This window comes from Lingula anatina, chromosome 6, assembly GCF_051362555.1.
Source record: "Lingula anatina isolate TDL-2025a chromosome 6, LinAna3.0, whole genome shotgun sequence".
Taxonomy (NCBI): Eukaryota; Metazoa; Brachiopoda; class Lingulata; order Lingulida; family Lingulidae; genus Lingula; species Lingula anatina.
Window position 1 is genome coordinate 18,449,346 of NC_141772.1, and position 18,295 is coordinate 18,467,640.

The following is an 18,295-nucleotide window of genomic DNA, read 5'->3' on the forward strand; positions in this document are numbered from 1 at the left end:
CATGAAACATCCTGTATGTAGAAAGTAGGAGTATCCACTCCCAGGGACAGATCTATCCCAAGTTGCCCTAGGATTCCAAAAAAGCATTACACATATATCTGTGATGATATGTGTATCAATAGTCAAAGTTTCAATTGCAAGTTTCTCACCCTCATAATCAAAGGGTATATAATGGAAATTAAGTAAATAAATATTTAAAAAACAAGAAAGTTTCAGTATTATTATGATTTTATTCAGAGACATATACACATATGGTTATTGGGCAATATTTTGCATTTACATTTCAATTTACATCATGAATCAAATTAAATAATGTTTAAAAAATTATCTACACCCTCCAATAAATATTTGTATTCGTCTTACAATTGACCTATGGTGCATAAGTATCTAGTATGTACATATAATTAATTTTTTTAATTAACTTTATTAAAGGTGCTTGAATTTCACAACAAGTTAAAGGAATATTTGGAAGTAAATCCTACAACTAGTGCTTTCTGTCAGTTCAATTTGATACTCTCTTTCAAGGTTAAGTACTTATAACACCAGAGAAGTTATGCTTTAGGCACTGTTCACATGAAATATCTAAATTCTAAAAATCCAAAAATCCATTGGCAGTATCTAGTGATCACGGTCTGTGCCCTGAATACCCCGCTGCGTAATTAACTAGCAGTGCGAGCGTGTCACTTCGAAAGCCGTAATTAATTCTCAGGTGCGCTCGGAGGAGATTCTGGCACCTTGACCCATGCGCAGTAATAAATTAAAAAGAGAAAACGGCGGTTGCGGTTGCTTTGAAAAATGTGTTTGTCGATTTTGTGCAACAACAAGTCGAAGAAGATGAGGTCTATATACACACGATATGAGAGCAACTGTCATGATCCGATGGTAATAGAGATACTACTGCAATATAATTCTATCATGGCACGTGAAGTAATATCTCCTTTTTAAGATCAATCAGTCATTCAGAATTGGCTAATTAAATATTTTACTCATAGTTCTAATAAATACGGGCATATAAATAATATAGCTATAGACATTACATGCCTTCTTTTAAATAATCACCATAAATAGAAGTTATTCAGTGCCTTGTTGAGTTCTATTATACATGTACTGTACACTATTTTATTCCACTGTAAACCAAGTAAAAAAAATTGTTTTCTGAAACTACTGACAAAGATTAAATAAGACATAATGCCCTTTGTTTGCTCTATATCCCCAGTCAGGACAGTGTAGGCTACATGTTTGGCTGAAGTAATGTCTCTTTTTAAGACAAAATCAATCAACAAAATCTTCATCCTTCTTATGCAAGATTCATTGTTTTGATTTTTGTGTAATTGGGAATATGATGATATAGAACAAACTAGATAACAAATAAGTAAAAGGTGAAATTATGTAAATTGTTCAAATTCTATTAACCAAATTTCAAAATCAGAATTAATTTTCATACATTATTTATAACCTAACACAGTGACTGATAGAATGACCACTGTACCCTCCTCACTGGACATGCTGTGTTGGGGACAAAAGTACTAATCGACTGACCCTCTACTGCAGCTGGCATTTTACATGTTCCCATGAAAGTAAATAGTTGCTCCTCGCGCCAGAATTTAATGTTACAATCACAATTGATAGGATTATTATTCAGTTTGATCTGCACTCCTTCAGGCAGCCCTTTCAAGTCACAAAGACGTAATCTGTCAATTGCATTCCCTGTTAGATCTATGTACTTGACACTTTCTAGGCCTATGAAGGCATCTGCTTCTACCTTATCTATTTGATTATTACTAAGATTAAGTACTTTCACGTTCTGCAAGTCCTGGAATACAAGAGGTGGTATTGTTGTAAGTTCATTACTGCTTAGGTCCAAGCTTTCCAGCCTGGTCAGACCCCTGAAGGTCTCAGCCCCAATCTGTGACAACTTATTCCCAGTGAGGTCCAAGTCACGAAGCTGTGACAGTGTTGAAAATGTCTTATCTTCTAGTGCAGTGAGTGCATTCTTTTTAAGAGATAGAGTCTTTAGATTTGGTAAAGGATAGAATAGCTTGCCTGAGAGAGATGTGAGGTGATTGTTCTCGCTGATGGAAAGCTGCTTCAGGTTGTTGAGCTGCCGCAGCAAACGGGTCGGAACTGCAGTAATGTAGAGATCTTGTAGAAAAAGACGCTCCAAGTATGGGGCAAGAGGATCAAAGGTTTTCACATTGATGCGGTTCCCAAGTCTTGTGTATAGAAGGTACACCTCACGAGCCTTGAGATTTTCAAATGTTCTTGCTGATAGAGAGTTGATGTGGACATCAAAAGCTCCAAATTCCTGGAGGATGATGTTGGGGAAAGAAGGAAGTTCAGTGGTATCTTTACCACAAATAACTGCCATGCCTGTCTCCCTGAGGAAAAATGGAAAATAAAAAGAGTTTAAAAATTATTAGTTAACTTAAAATGTAGAGTGGTAGGGCGGAGAGAGAGAAATGGACACTTTTTCAATTTTAATGTAAGACAAAGATTTGTAAAGCCACATATGAAGCAAGTATAATGTATTTAAGTCACTAAAGGTATCTCCCACAACTCATATAAAACACATCAAAAGATAAACCAAAGTAATTACTAGATCAGCCAATAAGTTTTAAAACCGCATCCTCTGAACATTTTTGATTATAAAATTGGCCTACTTATAAATCCATCCCTCTAGTTCATTAAAGTTTGCCAAATGATGTAGTAATGTGTGATGCATTACTGTTGTGCACAATAGCATAATCATTCAAATGACATTTGGTGAAAACGAAAGAGGGATTTATACATGTATAGCCCAGAAAGAAAACAGAAAATATATCTTCAAATGTCTTTTTTTTTTTGGGGGGGGGGGGGAATAGGAAGTGAATGATACCTTTTGATATATCTTGAAGTTATGTAATATGAAACTAAACTGTGGCATTTGGTCTGGTTTAGTGGCAAAAATTTGACGTCACTAACTTCTAATGCATTTTTAAAGTTAAAGAGAAACAACTGTCAAATGAGATTCATATTTCACAATAAGTACATTGTAAACAACTCGGAAAATATAATAAATTTCATTTCACCACCAAAATAGCCTTTATCGCAATTATTCTGGTATCTGTGCTTGCCATCAGATCACATGGATTTCTATATATGGCTATACCTCCTAAATAATATTTTAAAAGATTGTTACCAAAAAAAAAAAAAAAAAAACTTTTTTTATGAGAAAACATGAACTAACTTTAAATGTTGGAATGGATTCAATAACCATTGGTTAACAGCTTTATCCTTATAACTTAATTTATAAATGAGAATTCCTATAACATAATTTATAAATGAGAATTATTTACTTTCTTGTTTTTTTTTCATGTATGTTTATTAAACTTCAACACATCAATGAGAGTGTATCTACAGTTTATGCCCTAATGATATTATTTATTTTTAAAACTAAATAAAATGTTTTTATTGCTGATGCAAAAGTAAAAATTCATGATTTTTAAAATAATGGATAGATGTAGAAAGAAATAATAAAAGAGACTAAATTGCCAATTAGGCAAGAAGAGCATTAATGCTTATTCAAATTTTAATAAAAAGTGGAATGAAATACCAAACACAGACATGGGATAAAAGGGAGAGTGCAACCCCCTAAAACTACTTACTTGGGCGTACATGTGCAAGGTGTAGGACACCTGAAGTAGTCTTTGGGAAGCTCTCGCACTGCACATCTGGATATCACCACCAGCTGTAGCATAGTCACACAGTATAGCAAGGAGCCCATGGTCATTGTCTTCAAGACTGTGAGAAAAAATCACTTGTAGAGTATTATGGAAGTTTGAAAATGCTTGCTGCAACTTGGCCGGGTAGTCCTTCACTACAACAAGTAGCTTTGCTGTCTGACAGTACTGTGTTTCACCTGCTGAATTCTTCAAAAGTTTCTGTGTTAGTCAAGTATTCCCACTTAATCAATTAATCTTTGCAAGCTTTTTCTGATACTATTGTTGGTTGTCCGGCTTTAAATACTTGCCTTCACAGGAACCACCAATGGATAATTAATGTCTGTAACCAAGTGAAAATGATTGATTTTCTACTTTAACTGCTCTCTGTCTCTTATCAGTGATTTCCCCAAGGAAGAGTAAAGCTTGGCTTTTATATTTATTATCAACTGATGCTTTTTCCCTTCCTAATTTACTTCTTTATTATTCCCTTTCACTCTTTGTCACTTCTGTCCTATCTTCTTTGATACTTTTTTTAAAAATTCCTAGCTGGTGTGAGTCTCTCAATCTCAGTCTTTTTTTTTTTTCTTTTATGATCCTTTGAATTATCTACTCCTTTCTCAACAGCAGGTATTGAAATGTCACTCTTAAGATGTAATGTCTCTTTAAGGATATTCTTATGTACGTTCTCCTCTCTATAGTTTTCTATTTTGGGTCCTGTTTTCTTGTGGTAAAGTTTTTCGTTGTGATTGAAAGCAAGTTTCCCAGTGTATTTATGGGGCCAGCAAACCACGTGGGTTGGGGTTGCCAAACGTAAATACTCCAGCATGTGGCCTCCTGTCTTTGTCAGTATTTACGTAGGTAGCTGTATTAGGTTGTATAGCCAGTACGCAGTCTAAGCACGCACATTGATAAATTGTGTCATAGGACTATTAAACACAAAGGTCAGTAGTTAGCGGAAGTTGGCTACTTCCTGAACACAGGATGGTGTGCTACTCCCTGAGTGAGGGTGCAACACAAGTGCCCCGGCACTCTCCTTCTGTCAATTCTTCTGTCAATTGCAGTGAATGATGCAATTCAAAGTAGAACAGATGATAAACAGAGTGGACATGTTCAGTATAATCAAGCTTACTATATGAATTAATATAATATGAAGTAACAGTAATTTATTCATAGGATAGACCAAAGAAATTAACTCATTGAAAGGTTATGTTCCTGATACATTGATATGTTTTTCTTTTAATTTGATGCCAACATGTATTCAACATTCTTTTCATTTGAAACTTATCACTTAATAGTCTCCCAAATTTCAAAATTTCCCTCTATTTTATCTTATTCATTTTATTTTTGCATTAATTTTCTTTGAGTATAATGTTTAAATACATTTTGGGTTAAAACATGCTTTATAAAACCATATCTACTGTATGGCTGTATATTGATGGGATAGAAATTTTGACATAGTCAGGGGATAGCTATCAGATAGACATGAAGTCCATGCAGACACTGAACTTCTCATGGGGTATGATACAACATGTATTGAAGGTGAATATCAAAAACAAGGTGATACACAGATTATGAAAACAGGAAAAGGGGGAGAATGTTGTAGCATTGTTTGCATTCCTGGGCCCTCTGCTGCCATGAGCTCAGGCCAGCAGAACGTGGCAGTTTTAATTGATATAATTGGTTTTAATTATCTACGTCAAATTGGAATGTGAAAAGTTTAGGATGGGTTTGTCAGGTACATTTTGGAGATATCTCATTCATCTGCAGCCCTTATGCACAGACAGGGCAGAGGACATTGTATAACCTGTAGTTACATGATTAATATTAATGTGATGAAAACAAAAATATCACTCCTTTTTCTTCTGAAACCAAAGGAAAATCCAACACTGTCAGCTGAAGTAATAGATCAACTTTTGATGTAGATTTGCTCCTACTCATGGTCCACAGTAAAAAAAAAAAAAACATTTAAGCAAAAATTTGAAAACATGTACAATATGTTGTGTTAATTATAAATAGATTTTGTTACCACAATTTTAATTTCCAATAAGGTGCTTTAATGTGTAGTAACCTTCCTTTTATTTTAGATGTTCTAAAATTTCCAAAATGCATAGATATTTACCATATGGAGTTAAAGACGAATTTAGTTTGTGATCAGCTTGGCAAGAACACAAGCAATTATCTCATCCTTTGTATGGGCTACTGACGCTTTTAACTTGCTCTTCTATTTCAGGAATTTAGTGTTTTATATCCGTTCACTGCAATAATTGATTTCATGAATGGGGTGAGATACATGGAAAAATGCTAATGACCTCATTCCAAGCCTAAGTGTCAAGTTTTTTCACATGTTTACTACAGAGAGTGGAAAACTTTGACTAAGGCATAAATACATGCACAATGTACATTTAGATGTGCATGTACAGTGTAGGTCCATTCCTAACCATTATATATTTGTTTCAAAACATATTTTTCCTTTTTTTTTCTTACAAATTGACTTAAGGAAGAGTACTTTATTGTGACAGTAGCAATCTTGACACTTTTTCTTGGGATATGAAAAACACAACAAATTTGCAGTTGGAATGTCAAAATACTTTTTTTCTTGCCTCATGTATATGTTCTTCACCTGGCTTAAGCCTAGAGAATGGTAAAAAGAATTTTCACTTTATGAAATAGAAGTTTTGAGCAGGGGTTTTAATTTCATTATGATAAAGAATGTGACATGCCTTTGATCATAATAAACATGTTTTTAACAGAAACTTGATCAAATTTAAAGCAACAAATACCTCATAATTGTCTCAATCTATAAGGTCATTAACACTGGCAAGTAAACCATGGTCTAGTAAACTCCAGTTAAATTATGGTCTAATAAACCCAGTTTCTTTGCAGTCACGCTGATACCAGGAGGTGCATGTATGCCTTATATTCCGAAGGCTTATCGTTCCAATGGTCCAATATTCCGAAGTCTGTCGGAACCAAGTTAAAAAATCAACCTCAGTTCCAAGGGTTTGATACTTTGATTTTTAGTCTGAGGGTCTGCTGTTCCGAAAAAGGATAGCCGTGCTTTAGTGCAATGTTATAACTTGCATTTGCAGAGAGGCGCTTTTACCTGTTATTTTGCAACGTATGTTAGTATAACGGGTATATTGAGCAAATCCTTTATAGCAGTATATTCAGTGTTCGTTTAGTTCCTAACACTGCTATGAAATCTATAAAAAGTTAAAAAATCAGATTTATTAGTTTTCATATGCGAACATAGAGCATGTACCCCCCAACGTACGTTTAAATGCTATATGTTATTTATAAACTGAAATAAAACTGACAGAAATCCATTTTGTTTAGAATATACAAACAAATACACACAGCAAGGAGGAAAAGCAGTTGTAAGGTACCACATCTTTTAAGCCATTGAGCTGTACTGTCAGAATTAACCTGCAAAATCTGATAAATTGCCAATTTGTCCCATGCATTGCAAGCGTAAACATCCTCCCTTGACTGCGATTCAGAGTTAACTCCATTTTAACCTAGGTCCCGACCTGGGTTTATTTTCACAAGAAAAGTTTTGGAAAATATTCATGGCAAAGAGAAAAAGCATACTGCAGTTGTTACTATGACATCTGATATAATCAGTGAGCTGTACTGTCAGAATTTTCTTGCCTTATGTGATGAATTGCCCTATTGTATGCATGCGTTTAAAATGTAATCATCCAGCCATGACTGCCAACCAGTGTTAACTCCTATTTAACTCAAGTGCCGATCTATGTTTATTCAGATTGTGGTCACGAGTATGTAGTCCATTCACATTAGAAAAGTGAACCCCAATAGGACCGCGATCAGGCATTAAGCACAGTTGAAATTGTTGGTGTGAATGGGGTATGTGATAAAGGGAAAGGTTAGAATTTTTTTAATGTGAAAATATCACCACTATAAAAACGAAACATTTCACTGGTACAGCCACAGTTCTCTCATTTCTTAAATTACAATCAAGACAGCCTTTTCTTTTACTTAAATGAAAATATTTCTTGTACAACCTGTCCTAGAAAAAAATTGACCCCCATAGTAGAAAGTTCCCATTTATACATTGGCCACATTCAGAATAGATGATACGAGTACTAACTGATCTGCCAACTAAATATGGCCGACCACACTTCAAATGAGATATCGCTAATTCTCGTTGCTCTCCCCGCCTCCACATGCGTTGTCGCTGTAGGGGCCTAGCAATTAAAACTCGAAGCTTAGATTTTATCTGTTGAATGGTGCGTGTGGAGGCGGGAAGACCATCAGGAATCAGCGGCATCTCTTTTGAAGTGCGGTTGGCCATATTTAGTTGGCGGATCAGCTAGTCCTCGGATCATCTATTCCTACAGGGGCCACTAACACTGTTGGCAAATAGAGAGTTTCCGGTGCAGTTGGGATACGACGGCTAGATTGTTACGTATGTGCTAATGTATCCAGTAACGCGCTTCTCTCTTCGCGTTCCGGTAATGTCCCGGAATGCTGGCGCTCATTCCAATATAATAATAATAATATACGGCCCCGTAGCCATCTATTTCCAAGGGGGGGATTCTTTTTTATGAAAAAGGACACAAATATTACCCAAAAGTGCAATTTTTCCCTGACAAAAATCGCGGTTCGTAAGAACCCCACGATCAACCCCCGGCTATGTGCCTGATAAACCAAAACTAGCGGCTCCTCTCTGTTAAAAAGTCGAAATTTGCATGAACGTACACTTGAACTATTGTAAAAAAGTATATAAGTCATATAAATTAGCAAACATAACCTTTAATAACAATTTTCAATAATCTTCCGCACTGGCTAGATAGGAGCGCTTGTATTCCGCAGACTAGATGGGATGACGGTATATGAATGCGGTGAACGTCACAAGTGCGCACAAACCGATGACGTATTAATCTAGCCGGCGTATCTCACTGGCAACGGAAACTCTCTAATATGCAGGACAGTTCAGGATGGCCTGGCTGTGACCTGCAGGGACAGAGTTCAGGATGGCCTGGCTGTGACCTGTGGGGACAGAGTTCAGGATGGCCTGGATGTGACCTGTGGGGACAGAGTTCATGATGGTCTAGCTGTGACCTATGGGGACAGAGTTCAGGATGGTCTGGCTGTGACCTGTGGGGACAGAGTTCAGGATGGCCTGGCTGTGACCTATGGGGACAGAGTTCAGGATGGTCTGGCTGTGACCTGTGGGGACAGAGTTCAGGATGGCCTGGCTGTGACCTGCAGGAACAACAGAATGGAACATGTTCATGGAGCTTTATCATTCATTCACTGGGTTCCAGATTAGCATAAGTAGCATGGATATACCAGTATGCCATCTTCATCTTTTAAAGAGCTTAAAACAAATAGCATGGGCATTTAATTCTCATCTGAATCTTGTCTTTAAAAATGCTGTCATAGTTATATCATGTTGATCTTTTGTCTTGATCCTTGTACCTTAAATGGCTGTTATGTCAGTATTAATTATTGTGAGAGAGAGAAACTTTAAGATAACCACAGCAACATATATTGACCTGCACATTCATATAAATGCTGCTAGCTGATGATCATCTGCTAGATATGTGTATGGAAATTTGGATTTAAGTTCTTCTTCTTCTTCTTAAATATCATGTTATACAATGTAAGATCTCTAGTGAATATTTCTTTGAAGTAATTGGCTGAAATGTGTATCACCTCATTGTAAAGTCAAATGGTTAGGCTAAATTTGTAGGATGAACTTTTATAGCCCAGTCTTTTGTTGATTAATCTCCACCCATCACAGTGCTGATAGTGGTCTGCCAACCAATGAAAAACAGATGTGAGTTAAAACGTAATAAAGGCTATGTGTTTATTACATTATTTTGAAAACTGTCTGTATCTGATCAATAAAGTTGGCAATAACATTGGCTCAGCCCAGATTTATCGTTGCTGATATATATAAGCTGGATATATATAAAATGGGGTCTAACAATCACCCTCTTTTTATGTACAGACACAGATGTGTCTGTACATATAGCCATCATCTGCGTCTGTCGTCGCCGTCGTCGCTGTCGTCGCCGTCGCCGTGCACTTTTACCGATAACACAATAAGTGGAAAACCATTTTACCTTTTGACTTGAAACTTGCAGAACTGATGAATATTCATAATACGCAGGTCAAGTTCGAAAATCAGCATGATCGGGTCACTTTTAGGGAATTTATGCTGTTTTTTCACTTTTTTCAGCATGTATGCAGCACCGATAACACGATAAGTGGAAAAACATTTTACCTTTTGACTTGAAACTTACAGAACTGATGAATATTCATAATAAGCAGGTCAAGTTCGAAAATCAGCATGATCGGGTCACTTTTAGGGAATTTATGCTGTTTTTTCACTTTTTTCAGCATATATGCAGCACCGATAACACGATAAGTGGAAAACCATTTTACCTTTTGACTTGAAACTTACAGAACTGATGAATATTCATAATACGCAGGTCAAGTTCGAAAATCAGCATGATCGGGTCACTTTTAGGTAATTTATGCTGTTTTTTCACTATTTTCAATATAAATGCAACACTGATAACACAATATAAGAAAAACGGATTGGCCAATTGTAATTATACTCACAGGAGTGGTCAATCTTACTAAAACGCAGGTTGAGTTCGAAAATAAGCATAATCGGGCCATAACTTAAGAAGTTATACTGTTTTTTCACATTTCCTCAGATTCAATTATTAGGCATGTTAACAGTCTCATTATTTAACTAATAAGATGCCTAAAAGTGTTTGTTTGATATTTCCTGCATCTTTACAACATTGTTAGTTGATTATGTAAAAAAACATGGTAAACTTGTTATCATGTATTGTGTAATAAAGTGTCAAAAATGGAAATAAACTCATATCATTGCAGTTTGTCAGATTCAATCATCCACTATGTTCAGAATCTCAGAATGGAGGAAATTGGACATTTAACACTGTTCTATTGATACTTTTCCCATCTCATCAATTTTCTTAGTTGGACATATAAAAATGGCAGTAAAATGTTTATTTTGTTTTATGTTAAAAAAGTGTTAAAAATGGAAATAAACCCATTTCAGAACAGTGCTGTCTTGTTTACATTTTGGCATTATCAAGGCGTGACTTTGAAGTTCCATGGGCCTGAAGACCTTTGCTAGTCACATTTTCTGAATATCTGTGATACAAATATTTTATAATTAAAAATTGATGGTCATTAAGCTGTTAAACATTATGTAATATTGCATCAAAATTTGAAGAAACCCCCATTTTGGGCACTGCTTCCATGATGACCATTTAAGGAAAATCATGTCACTTACTGTTCTCAAACTTACAGGATAGAAACATGGGACTAAAATACAGCTTCAGTAGGCAATGCAGTCTGTTTGGTATTTTTTTTTTTTTTTTTTGGCAGTTAAACAGTTTTTTGTGAAAATTTAATTTTTCACATATTGGCATTTTCAAGGTGTGACTTTAAAGTTCCATGATCTTGAAGACTTTTGCTTGTCACATTTTCTGAATGTCCATGTTACTAACATTTTATTAATAACATTTGATTGTCATTATGCTGTTAAACATTATGTAATGTTGCATCAAAATTTGAAGAAACCCCTATTTTGGGCACTGCTCCTATGATGACCATTTAAGGGAAATCATGTCACTTAGTGTTCTCAAACTTACAGGAAAGAAACATGGGTCTAACATACAGCTTCAATAGGCAACGCAGTCTGTTTGGTAAAATTTTCTGGCAATTTAACAGTTTTTTGTGAAAATTTAATTTTTCACTTATTTGCATCTTTATTTCACTTTTCTCAGCATATATGCAGCACCGATAACACGATATGTGAAATACCATTTTACCTTTAGGCTTGAAACTTACAGAACTGATGAATATTCATAATACGCAGGTCAAGTTTGAAAAACAGCATGATAGAGCCACTTTTATAGAAGTTATGCTGTTTTTTCATTTTTTTAGCATATATACAACACTGATAATACAATATAAGAAAAACAGGCAAATTGTCATTTTACTCACAAGAGTGTTCAATCTTACTAAAACATAGGTTGAGTATGAAAATCAGCATAATCGGTCCATTATTTTAGAAGTTATTCTTTTTTTTACATTTCCTCAGATTTAATTCTTAGGCATGTTAATAGTCTCATTATTGAACTAATAAGATACATAAAAGTGTTTGTTTGACATTTCCTGCATCTTTACAACATTGTCAGTTGATTATGTAAAAATGATGGTAAATTTGTTATCATGTATTGTGTAATGAAGTGTCAAAACTGGAAATAAACACATATTATTGCAATTTGTCATATTCAATCATCCACTATGTTCAGAATCTTAGATGGAGGAAATTGGACATTTAACACTGTTCTATTGATACTTTCCCCATCTCATCAATTTTATTAGTTGGTCATATAAAAATGGCAGTTAATTGTTAATTTTGTTTTATGTTAAAAAAGTGTTAAAAATGGAAATAAACCCATTTCAGAAAAGTGCTGTCTTGTTTACATTTTGGCATTTTCAAGATGTGACTTTGAAGTTCCATGGTCCTGAAGACCTTTGCTGGTCACATTTTCTGAATATCCATGATACTAATATTTTATTATTAAAAATTGATGGTCATTATGCTGTTAAACATTATGTTATATTGCATCAAAATTTGAAGAAACCCCTATTTTGGGCACTGTTCCCATGATGATCATTTAAGGAAAATCATATCACTCACTGTTCTCAAACTTACAGGAAAGAAACATGGGACTAAAATATAGCTTCAGTAGGCAATGCAGTCTGTTTGGTAAATTTTTCTGGTAATTAAACAGTTTTTTGTGAAAATTTAATTATTCATTTATTGGCATTTTCAAGGTGTGACTTAGAACCTCCACGGGCTTGAAGACCTTTGCTAGTCACATTTTCTGAATATCCATGATACTAATATTTTATTATTAAAAATTGATGGTCATTATGCTGTTAAACATTATGTAATGTTGCATCAAAATAGAAGAAAACATAATTTTTGGTATTGCTGCCATGATGACCATTATGGGAAAATCATGTTACTTACGACTCAATCTTTCAAAAAAAGTTGGAAAAGCAGTCTAATTGGCTTCTTTTTCTGGAATTTATACATTTTAGTGAAATATTCATTATTATCTTTTTGGCATATTCATTGTGGGACTCAGAACTCCCATGGACATGAAGCCGAATGGTAATCACATTTTCTACATGTCCTTGCTATTCATAGTCAATAATAAAAAAATTGGTGATCATTATTCTATAAATTATTATGTAATGTTACATCAAAATTGACAAAAATATTTTTGTACTGCTTCTGCAAACATTATGGAAAGAAAACTGTGTTACTTATTATTATGTTTAACTTACAAGTATGATTTTTAGGATTGGCATGCAGTTCAAATTAGAAAGCCAGCTCAATTGGGTTATCATTTATTATTGAATTTATGCAATTTTGTGTTAAATTTTCATTTTTCTCATTCTGGCTCTTTCTAATTGTAAATTTGAACTTTGATGGACCTGAAGCCTTATGCTTTTACTTTTGTCGTTGTTACCTGTTCTGCATAATTAAAATTTGATATTGACTGTGCAGTTAAACATAATGTACTATTGCATCAGAATTGGCAGTCTCCTATTTTTGTGCATTATTGTTTTGTGCTTTTCTTAAGCTGTGTCTTATGGGACAAATTTGTGTGGTCAGTCTGTAAATTCCCCTTGGGTATTCACTAGGCTAAGTTTAGTGCTATAAACTCATTTGCCTGATTAAGTGGCCATTAAATGAGATTTCATAAATCACACTTGTTGATATTTCCCTGTAAACTCCCAAAGGTTAAGCTCTCTGCTAGATAACAGTGTCCATAATAAGGAAGCACTGAATAGCAGCTTCATTAGACTATATTTTTGTTGTTTTCTTTTTAATTTCTTCTCCAACACTGGCATTTTTAAGATGTGACTTTCCCATCCACCTGAGGCTCTGCACAATTTCTGTATTTCCACGTAAGCAGTTGTATTTGTATTCATGTCTTTAAACACTAGTAATATTATTTTATGCACTGTCATCATTTTTCTTATATTGGGACTTTCATCATGTGAATTTTAACTCTCATGGTCATGAAACTATAATCTTATTGAAGGGGTGGATTGAGACCATCTTCTGGGTCTCCTGGAAGACAGTTAGATTTTTTATATTGATGGGTATCTATTTTTTTCTTTTGGAAGACCATCAAAATGGAAGATGGATCAATAAAGATACTTTAGAATACTGTCAAAAATATTTCTGGATCTGCTCCTGTTATTGACCATGTTACCTGTTGTGCATAATGAAAAATCAGTGTTGACTGACTGCTATTATAAGCATTATTTATTGTTGCATCAAAATTGACAAAATGACCTCTTTTGCATCTTTTTTTTCTGTTTTTTGTCTGTACATTTGACAGCTTTGCTGCCTTGTTGCTGTTTCTCTGAATTTGGTTCTTATCATCATGTGGAATGACCTGGTTCACCGCTTACGCAGTATTGTTCTGTTTTAACAATAAAATATTATCAGTAAAAAAGATAATTGCTTTTATACAGTCTAGGATCAGCTGTTTGGGTGGGTGACATTACAGGCAAATAGGCTGCCTCTGCAAGAGCAAAAGTAGAGTCTCCCATCTGCTGGGATAGCCTGACACTGAGGCGATCAGCTGATTCATACCACCTGGCAGAAATAAAGTCATAATAATAAAGTCATAAGTTTAAAAAATTATTTGTTTAGTAGAATTTACAGTTCAATGTGAATAATTAAAGAATAAAAAAAAATGCATGGGATCTGCTCACTATATTTGAATGAAGAAAATGTTTAATTCTATTTCCAACAATATTGCAGTGTTAGTAATACGTTTTGATCAAATTATCTGAAAGTAGATTAAATAATGTCACAAAGTATGCATGTTGCTTTTTGTGTTGGGTAAAAGCCAAATCATTGATAAAAATAGACATACTAATAAATGAAATCAGTAAGTTTTTGTATTAGAATTAATCAAGTGCTCACAATATATGAGAGCAGCATGTACCACTGCTAGGTTTGAACTGTGTATAATTCACACAGAAGAATTGAAAAAAATTCCTATTATTGCAGGTTGGTATTTGCAAAGAGCCTCAAAGCATAAAAAAGTACCTTACATGAAATCTCATGGTCATTTTTAATAATTTGAACATTTTGCAGGTCCTTATACACAACAAAATATTTGACCCTTGGAAACTGAAAGGGAAAATATTTATTGCTGTGTGATTTCTGCAGACCTTACCTATTGTTTTAATTTTATATATAAGAATATATGTAAAAAAAAAATGTAAATGTATATGTAAATTACTCTAAATAATATATGTCAAACAGTATGTTTCTCCCAAAATAAAAGCATAGAATCTCACAGTAGAATAAGCCAGTCGTAAAATGAATTAGATGGAAAGAACATGGACAGGGAGGAGAAAATGAATAGCAAATAAAGATGTTTTAATCTTAAAAGATTGAACTGTTTCATAGAACAGAGTGTGCCTAAAAAAAGGCAAGATCAATGTACAGTTGTCTGTGAATAGGAAAAAAATAATTAAGTCAAGCTTGTGTAAGATTGGTAGTTTTTATTTCAACCAATGCAGAGGCCAGCTGAGTGAAACTGTTAGTTCTGTGTGAATATATATAATTGCTGGACCTCTGCTGAGATATCCAACAAAACCAATCATTTCTGCCCATGGAACATTTTGTCTTCATAGCCAGTAACTCGGAGAAGGGCCTACTAGTAGTGTCTTTGCTTTTCTGTCTGACAAGTCTATATCTGGTAAGGAGGGAATTCCTTTGTCTTCACACAGTTGAGTAAACAAAGGCTATCAATCTTCACAAAGGATATATATTTAAAAATTATTGGCAACTATCAACAGCAGTCTAAAATCATGTGCTAGAGGTACTCTGTACTTCAAAATTAAGTTGAAACTTGAGACACATATACAAGACATGGCAACTCAGACTTGGACAATCATTTATCAACAATAGGATTGAAGTGCTAAACATTAAAAAAAGTTTTTTTTAACACAATTACATAGTTCAACTTAAATTCATTTCAAATTAAGGTCAGAGCAACAGGACGATAGCAGTTTGTCTTGTAACACTGCTGAGAAACCTCTAGCATTGATAAGTGTAAACAAATCCAAATGATGTTGCACTGATTAAAATGTTCAATAAATTTCAAACACAACTAATACTGCACTGTAGGAAATTCCATCAATTGACCTCATTCTGAACTGATGACTTAAGCAAGAAGGAATGTCTTTGATAAATTTAATGCATATTTAATCATTACAGTAACTGTTATATGTGATTTAAAGATGTGTCCTGGCAATCCTCTCAGTTAAGTCCTCAGGGGTGGATTGAGGCCGCCTTCTAGGTCTTCCAGAAGATGGTCAGATTTTCAAGTTTACATTGATGGGTATCTAATTTTTTCTGTCAGAAGACAGTCAAAAATGAAGGATGGACCAACTTATATAATTTTGAAGACTATCAGAAAATATCTCTGGATCCGCCCCTGGTCCTGGTTACAAAACTAATTTGCTGTAAAGAACTTATTGGTATTACATTGGGCAGTCAGCCAGCTCTTGTTCACAAATGTAGCTTTGTAAACTGGCAAGTTTTACTACAAATAAAAATTATTCAGTCTGAAACCTAAATGCAGGAAATAAAAATGATGGAATAATTTTTTACATTATATACTGTGATAAAGAAAATGATCAATCAAATTTTGCATTGTCTGTGACTCTGAAATTAGATACGGTTTAATGATTGTTTGGCTGATTTATATTCCTGTTAATGTGATTTAAGTAAGCCTTCTGTAAGATCCCTTTATGCACATATTGACATTTCTGTTTCTTTTGTTATTAAGGAAAAGGAGTGAAACAGAATTCTGACAAAAGGAGACTTGTTTCTTCTTAACAGTGAGCTAACTTGTGTCAAATCTTTTACAATATTTCATTTCAGAAAAAAATTACATTGAATTAAAATCTGATATTTTTATCATTACTTTCAAGCCAACTTATTTATGAAATAGCCCTGAGGTCACAGATGTCTCAGATTTGGACTATGTAGAGCTCATTTTATTATGTGCTATCCAGTAGTCATTCTTTTAGGTCAATACCAGTCCTATTTCCCTCTGAAAAGTCCCTTCATTGTTTCATAATAATGGAAAGAGAGATATCTGTTTGTTTTCAGTTTATTTTCAGAGTACAACATTTTAAATTTGTTTGCTGAAAAACATTGTATTTTGAGAAAGTGTCAGTCATGCATTGGTATTATAACAGTGCCCTTAATAATTACAAAATAAGATATAAGATAACCATTGATAGTTTGATCTGATAACAGAAAAGGACTAAAATGACAAATTTTAGTTTTTTAATCGAAATTGAACACAGGAAAACAGGCTACTTGCACATTTTACCAGCTTTACTGCCACGCATGATATTGAGATTAAAGGGATAATAACTGTTTTCAAAGTTTACTGGCCCAAGTCCAATTCTCATAAAAAAACTTAATTTAATTTGAGTACATGTAATACAGCCAAACAAAATTAACTGGGCCACTAACTTACTCTTTTTAAGAAATTTCACAGGCCCAGTCCGCTTTTTCATTGGTACTGGGCTAGTTGTTAATATCACAGACTGTTATACCATGGCCCTTTCACTATATTGGTTTTTGATTTTTTTTTTCAATGTGATATAGTAACATTGAATTTATGTTCACTTCTGATGTGTATAGAGACTGTGAGGTGACTGAGAATAATTCAGAATGTCATTAAGGAAAAATATATATTGAATGATACTTCAAGCATTCTTTGTTGGCAAGTCTTATCCAGTATCTTCCCTGAAATCTACAACTCATTGATCAAGTGAGATTTTCTTCGTGGCCTATTCTTCTGTCTTGCTTGTACCATGTCAATCAGAAAAGAGGGAAATCTGTATGATAGAAAAAAAAACAAACATAATAATAATAATACCATTAGGAACTACTAGTAAATACGTAGACATTATGGTATTATGCAATGAACTAAATTTAATCTGCCATTGTTTTCAAGTGATTTGACTGAAATAATGTCAACCGCATAGATTTAAATATACAATTTACTATTAAATCTAAATACAACATCAAGATTAAAGGTCACAGGAAGGAAATTGCATTTATAAAAGAAATTAGATATTAAAATTTTTAAAATTTGTCCTGGTTCCCACTGTCGTCCTGACAGGACACAAAGAGGATCTCAGAGGGACTGGCCGCTAAACTGAACATGCCCAAGATTTGTTGTAGTTTATCGAAAAAGCGCCATCTGGGATAGGATTTTCATTTAGCTCTTGTGATCTCAACAGTGTCTCAAGCGGAAGAACAGAATAACATTTTCTGACCTCCAAGTTAATGTTTTAGGGTTGTAGAATCCAGATATTGGGTTATTAACTAAAGATATTTTCACCAGTGTGGAGTAATAATTTACCGCCTCAAAACAACCACACACGTAACCGATTATCAATCGGCAACAATAATTCAAAATATCACAACAAAACTTAAATAAACT

At 34.2% G+C, this 18,295-nt stretch overlaps 2 protein-coding genes across 4 annotated transcripts in view; one reads left to right on the forward strand and one right to left on the reverse strand.

The window, feature by feature from the left end:
- Window positions 1–18,295, forward strand: part of LOC106175418 (G-patch domain and KOW motifs-containing protein) — an 83,244-nt gene that overhangs the window by 52,667 nt on the left and 12,282 nt on the right. The gene's annotated exons all lie outside the window — the stretch shown is intronic.
- On the reverse strand, window positions 211–4,550 carry LOC106175416 (uncharacterized). Its single transcript, XM_013557405.3, has 3 exons — window positions 4,010–4,550; window positions 3,645–3,780; window positions 211–2,378 (listed from the first exon to the last, which is right to left on the reverse strand). The coding sequence occupies exons 2-3, from the start codon at window positions 3,767–3,769 to the stop codon at window positions 1,457–1,459; spliced, it is 1,047 nt and encodes a 348-aa protein (XP_013412859.2). The 5' UTR covers window positions 3,770–3,780; window positions 4,010–4,550; the 3' UTR covers window positions 211–1,456.